This window comes from Anopheles cruzii, chromosome 3 (genome assembly GCF_943734635.1).
Source record: "Anopheles cruzii chromosome 3, idAnoCruzAS_RS32_06, whole genome shotgun sequence".
NCBI lineage: Eukaryota > Metazoa > Arthropoda > Insecta > Diptera > Culicidae > Anopheles > Anopheles cruzii.
Genome location: NC_069145.1, coordinates 72927035 through 72933559, shown reverse-complemented (window position 1 = coordinate 72933559; position 6525 = coordinate 72927035). Strand labels below are relative to the sequence as shown.

The 6525-nt window shown below is 48.2% G+C and overlaps 2 protein-coding genes across 2 annotated transcripts; both read left to right on the top strand.

The window, feature by feature from the left end:
* Nucleotides 1–3020: 3020 nt before the first annotated feature.
* Nucleotides 3021–4417, top strand: LOC128272607 (derlin-1). The gene is made up of 4 exons (XM_053010443.1): nucleotides 3021–3346; nucleotides 3417–3608; nucleotides 3671–3831; nucleotides 3900–4417. Exons 1-4 carry the CDS (start codon nucleotides 3194–3196, stop codon nucleotides 4147–4149), a joined length of 756 nt encoding a protein of 251 aa, XP_052866403.1. The 5' UTR covers nucleotides 3021–3193; the 3' UTR covers nucleotides 4150–4417.
* Nucleotides 4418–4688: 271 nt separating this feature from the next.
* LOC128270943 (protein ABHD11-like) lies at nucleotides 4689–5892 on the top strand. Its single transcript, XM_053008372.1, has 4 exons — nucleotides 4689–5021; nucleotides 5082–5255; nucleotides 5331–5698; nucleotides 5757–5892. The coding sequence occupies exons 1-4, from the start codon at nucleotides 4758–4760 to the stop codon at nucleotides 5890–5892; spliced, it is 942 nt and encodes a 313-aa protein (XP_052864332.1). The 5' UTR covers nucleotides 4689–4757.
* The last annotated feature ends 633 nt before the right edge of the window (nucleotides 5893–6525 follow it).

Below are 6525 nucleotides of genomic sequence, written 5' to 3'. Positions count from 1 at the left end.
CTGGTTTTGTAGTCGAAGTTGATGATTTTCCCGGACTGACCCATGATTTTTTTATTTTTAGAATTCGCAAAATGAATCTACTTTACTTCGGTTTTCCAGCGGTCTTTCGTTCAGTTCAAGTGGCACCCATTTTCCAATCTTCTGGATCTTTCCCATGGCTTTCAAACGTCAAACGATATGGCAACACATTTTTTTGATTTTTAGCATTGAGCTGAGCATAATTAGGATAACCAAATTGACAACTAGAGCCATCTGTTTACACAATCCGATTTCATAGGTCTAGGACCTGGTAAAAAAACACTCACGCCGGTCAAACGCACGCACACATGGCCGGACGCGGCTGCAAAATGGCTGCCATTTGCAACTGTTCACTCGGCGGTCGGTGATAAACGATAAACGCAGGAACTAAAGGGCACGGATCGGCCCCCGGTCGGCAGGCAGTCAGTCAGGCAGAACAATGCGCAACTGTTGCGAAGGTTGAGGTCGTGATGCTGCACAGCATCAGTTCTGCAATCGGTGCCCTGGCCCGAGGGTGGCGCAATACGTAACCGTGATTTATAGGGGCCAAGCATAAACTCGGTTAGAATTCCTTTTTTTGGTTACTTTGGCCACGATAGCTCTCACTCTCTCTCTGTCTCTCTTTATTACTCTCGGTAGCCCTCCCGTTGATTCTCCGTCGGCCATATGGTCGGCACTGATCGCTCGTAATGTTCATGTTTATTCTAGTTAACAAAACTCCCCACTTCGGTTCGCATTCTGGCCCGCCGTTGTTCTGTTTGTGTTCTCCCGACCCAAACGCATTTAAATAAGGGATTTAATTGGGAAAGCGAAACCAGACAGCCGTCGGATGTGGCCATGATTCACATTTTACAGGAAAAGAATGCACGTTCGCGTGTTTTTCGAATATATTTATTTCTTATTTAAATTTTACTATCATCTTTCTACTGTACGAATCGGGCGCACTTACCAAACATTTACTGCTCGTCGATTCCATTCCATCAAGCACAGGTTATGGCCATTCCTTGCGACTCTTTCCCGTCGGACACCGTTCCGTCGATTCGAATCCAACGTTTCTCACACACGCACTCACCCACAAATGGCGTCCGTTTCGCCAAATTCACGCTCATCAATAATTCACGGTGCCATGCTCGATTGGCGCAGCAGAATGTACCGTCGGGCCCCGTCCGCGCCTACCCATCCATTCTGCCCTCGGAAGCAATTGAATGAAAAATTTCACTTTTAACTTGCCCGCTTTTCGGGGAGAACTCTCAAAGCATGGCACCATTTGCATCGGATAACCATCCGGCACCAGCGTCGTGTTCCGAGCAATCGATGGCCACCTCGGATTCACTGTCGTAGTCGAGTAATCACTGTTTGCTGTTTCACTTTCCTGTTGCTCCCTTAAGCGTTGGGGACAGAAAACGGCAAAAAGCGAAAAAATCAATTATCCTCCCTCCAACACACACACGCATACGGCGATGGCGGGGCACACTTCCGGGCGATCCGTCGTCCTCCGGCGAAAAGGCCAAAACACGCGTCTGCGACTGTCAAAAGCTTACGCGCGCAGCAAACTGGCGACACGCGGATGGCGGATTCGATTCCAAAACGCGCGGCGCGACTTATACTGCACACACACATATGCGCTTGGCATCCGTGCATTTCGATCGCAACAACAACCTTATGAGTCGATCATGGCGACGGCACCAGAGGACGACGGGTGAGTTCATTCGGTTTACATCACCATTTTGCGTTTGTGTTCATTCCAGCCCTTCGCGGGAAGCGTATGAGCAAAAGAGCACGAGGATTAGGCCTTTCGCCGATGAAGGTCCTTATTGACACACGAATTGCGAAAAAACGCACACATAAAGTCCCGCGAAGCGACGAGCCTACCCCCTGAGGAGAGCACATACGGCAGATTGTGTATTTATTACCACACTCCGTTTCAAAAGCGAAAAAATGGCCACGGAGGGACGCAGAGGTCCTGCAGAGCGATGTTCCATTCCGCCCTCGACGCCACGCGCTAATGAGACCAACGACCACGGTGGGCACCAACACCGGCAACAACTGGGCCCCTGGAATCCTCTGTAAATAAGCGATGTTGCTTTGAGGGGGTGGAAAATTTCAACCGACCACGGTTCTCAATCCCATTTACCGGCTGGCTGTACAGGAACGAGGTTCCGAGGGTGCGCCACTCGCCCTTGGAGCTTTCGTGCCCAATGGAGGCGCTTGGTGCTTTGTTTGTCGATTGATTATGCCTCTTTTTGAGCTGCAATCACATGTTAATGGCCACTTTATGGTTCCGACTATTTTATGGAGCCTTTTTCAGCGTGAATATAATGCTTTCGGTCTAGTGGATAACTGGAAGCTTTGCTGGAAACTTTGGCTTTGTTTCGACTCTTCAACGGGCTGCATTTTCCATTTGAAAACACTTCATTACGCTGCGTGCGCGATGTCCTGCAGTTTAAGGTCGAAAGGACCAAAAGAGCATTACAGGAGCGACGCATCGGAACGGTCCTTACACACTCGCGGGCAGTTGAAAAGGGTCCTTCATCATTCAAAGGAACTTCATTTGCAGAATGTCAAATTTACCATTTTGATATTTCTTTTTTGCGTGCCACTGTAAACTAACACACACATTCACGGCTTATTCACACACACTATGAGGCGTGGTGATTGCCCACCACGCCCACTTTTCGACGCGCATAAGTTTATAATGAATTTTTTTCTATCATAAGTTTGTTCTGTTCTATAATCTGAAGCTTTATAGCGTAAAACCGATTCTCGTATGTTTGGGAAATTATTTAATTTGTATGGAAAAATAATTGAGTGTGTAACGGAAAATATTTAATTGTTTCGAGAAATAATTTTGTTTCGTCTTTTCTTGGTCTTTTAGTTTGGAGTTCGGAGAGGAGCAAATAAACACACAGCATTTGCCATTGACAGCATTCAGCATTCAGTTTTGACAGCTTCGTTGACAGATCCAAGAACACGTCACATTGGTTCAAAACAAAAAAGGACCTCACACAAATCGGAATATTGTGTTTACTTAGGCATGAAATTTTGCTGATTTCAACAAGCTTTAGTACGTCGGGAGTGAAGTAACAACAGTAGTATCGGTTTCAGACATCCGTGTTTTTCCGGGTTGCTTGGAAAGAAATATACTCAACTAAAAGCCAAAAGACACAGCCTCACCATGAGTGATTTCCAAACCTGGTACAATCAGGTGCCGCCTTTTACACGGATTTGGCTCACCGCAACTGTCGGCATTTCGCTTCTGGCCAAAATCGGTATCCTCCCGGTGGCCTACCTCATTCTACAGCAAGCACCGCTTTTCTACCAACTACAGGTACGTTTGCCGAAAATGCTCCGCCGCGACAGAACACTGATTTCATTTGCATTTACATTGCGTTTGGCAGCTCTGGAGGCCCGTAACGTCGGTGCTATTCTATCCGCTGAACCCGGGGACCGGTTTTCATTTTATGATGAACTGCTACTTCCTCTACAACTACTCGCTGCGGCTAGAGTCCGATCATTACAAGCAGAAACCGGGCGACTACTTCTACATGCTGTTCTTCAACTGGTTCCTTTGCGTCATCATTGGCCTTGTCGTAAGTGTGCTCCGAGTGTGTTCCGCCTGCTTCCTACTAATCGGCATTTGCGTCCGTTACAGATTGATCTCCCAATCTTGATGGACCCGATGGTCCTGTCGGTGCTGTACGTTTGGTGCAAGCTGAACAAGGATGTGATCGTTAACTTCTGGTTCGGCACCCGGTTTAAGGCCATGTACCTTCCGTGGGTACTGCTTGGCATGAACATGATCCTTTCGTCGGGGTGCGTGCGACAGCTTTACTCACGACGAGCCCAAATCACTCACATTATCTGTCCTGTCTCCTCAACAGAAGCATATTTTCGCTGCTGGGCATTGTTGTCGGACACGCGTACTATTTCCTCAAGTTTATCTACCCGATGGAGCTCGGGGGACCGAATCTGATCGAAACTCCGTTCTTCATCAAACGCTACTTCCCGGACGTGCAGGGAGGTACGCACGGGTTCGGTGTACCCCCGGTTGGGCAACGTCCGGTACAGCAGGGACAGCAGCAAGGCTTCCGGCATGCCTGGGGCCGTGGGCATACACTCGGTCGCGATTAGGGCTGAGTGAGCGTGAGCGAAGAGTGGCGCTTTTTGGTTGTAAATATACGTACTTTGCAGTGCGACGATAACACCGAGGAAATGAGTCAACGCATCGCCGGCCACAACCCAAAATCGTCGTCCTCAACCAGCCGTCGTGGTGCTTGGGAGCGTTTTATGAGCGTGTTTGTTACAAGGGTCAGTTTACAGTACCAGACCGGTCTAAATGGAAAAACTTAGCTAACAACTGTAGCAGTGGATGCTGGAAATATGCCGTTTTTCTAATATACTGAATATTTAATCTGGGCCCACTGTTGTTTCCCTTTACCTTAAAAAGCGACGTAAAAGATGAGAAACCAATTGCCACCGAATCGAAGGATGGTTCTTTTTCGGAAGGTGGTCAAAGAATCAAAAAGAAGCAAGAATTTGAATAATTTTTGCCAATACCTCTGATTCAAAGGGAACACACGCGTGTGACAGAGGGCAACACACACATGTGTAAGATGATTGTATAAAGACGTCAAGACTAATAGGAACTAAGGAACGTATCAAAACAAACGATCAGAAGACTTCGTAAAGTGTAAACATCTTTCGCTGGAAGTAGGCAAAAGGTTAGACTGCCGAGCAATATGATAACCGGTAACGTTTATCAGAATGTGCTAAAATCCGGATTTCGTGTGCTAATTACTTGCTCACGTTCTGTGCATATCAGTGCCGTGCAAAGCAGTCGTCCTACGGCCGTTCCCCTTGCTTTCAGCCGGTACGAGAATAACGCCACCGGTGAGAACGATGGCACACCACCGGTGCTCGTGCTTCACGGCCTGTTCGGATCGAAATCAAACTGGAATAGCTTGGCAAAGGCATTCCACAAAAACACTAAACCTGTGCGAAAGGTAGGAACGGTCCCTCACCCGGCAAAATGCGGTTGAAGATTAATTTTCCTTTTCCCAAAGATCTACGCAATCGACGCCCGGAACCATGGCGACAGTCCGCACACCGAGCAGCATTCGTACGAACACATGGTGGAGGATCTGGTTGCGCTCTACAAAACGCTCGACATCCCACGAGCCTCGATCGTTGGACATAGCATGGGAGGGCGAGCGATGATGCTTTTGGCCTTGCGATACGTATGATTCGTGGCCATCCGTCAGGAGCAATCTTTTCGTGTCACAAACACTACCGTTCTCTCTTCCATCCATTAGCCGGAGCTGGTTGAAAAGGCCGTTATTGTCGACATCTCGCCTGCGACGGGGCTGGGAACGAGCAACACGAATATTCCGCTCTTTTTGCAATCCATGAAAATGATCCGCATCACGCCCGAATCCACCATTCACCAAGGACGACGGATTGCCGACGAACAGCTGGCAAAGATCATCGCCGAAAAGCCTTTACGTGATTTTCTGATAACCAATCTCGTCAAGAGCGACGGGGGTGCTTTTCAGTGGCGAATCAACCTGGAGTCGTTGGAACGCAATTTCCACTCGGGCGTTGCACAGTTTCCCTCCTTAACGGGCGTGCGGTTCGAGGGTCCCACACTGTTTATTGCTGGTGGTCGTTCGGATTACGTAAAGTAAGCCACCGCTGACGATGGTTTGGTGAAGAAATATTTATATTTTTCCCTTCCGTAGAGCCGCTGACGTGCCGCTGATTAAAACGTTATTCCCCAACTCGGAAGTTACGTACGTGAAGGATGCAGGACACTGGGTGCATAGCGAAAAGTCTACCGAATTTTCGAAGCTTGTTTTAGACTTTTTGAACGCATAACTGACTGGAACAAGAACGTAGAACGAATTTATTTAGTTGTAGATAGAATAACGAGAATAAATTATTGATTTTTTCTAAAAAATGTTGAACACTTTGTAACGGCTATTTCAAACCAAGAAAAGCCACACCTTTGACGGTTGATCCCTCGATAGCTGTCGTTTACTGGTTCTCACCAACACACGCAACGAAGCAGTGCTACGCAGCACGCACACTGGCACCTCATGAGAAGGAAACGGTTGGTGTGCGTGTGTGTACACGCCGCAGCCGCGTGTGTGTGTGCGTATGAGCGTGTGTAGTTCGCCATTTTCCAAATTTCGAAAAGAGAGAAGAATCACAAAAGAGTCAACCCGAGCAAAGGGAAAACGGGTGTCTCGGCGTGCAAGTTCGCGAAATACGGCCTGAAATTGGTCGCGTCCGTGCGTAAATCGTGGTTCAAGCACGAGATCGGTATCCGCACAGTGCCGGTGCAGTGTTATGTTTCGTGTGTCGCCACTTCTTTGGCGTGTATTTTCGCATCGCAGTGCAGCGAGCCATTGGGCCAGTCGAAGCAGCAGCATTAGCAGCCCCCATCATCACCGTCATCAGCATCATCGTCGCTGTAGGCAGTAACAACCGCAGTTCGTCATTCGGTCA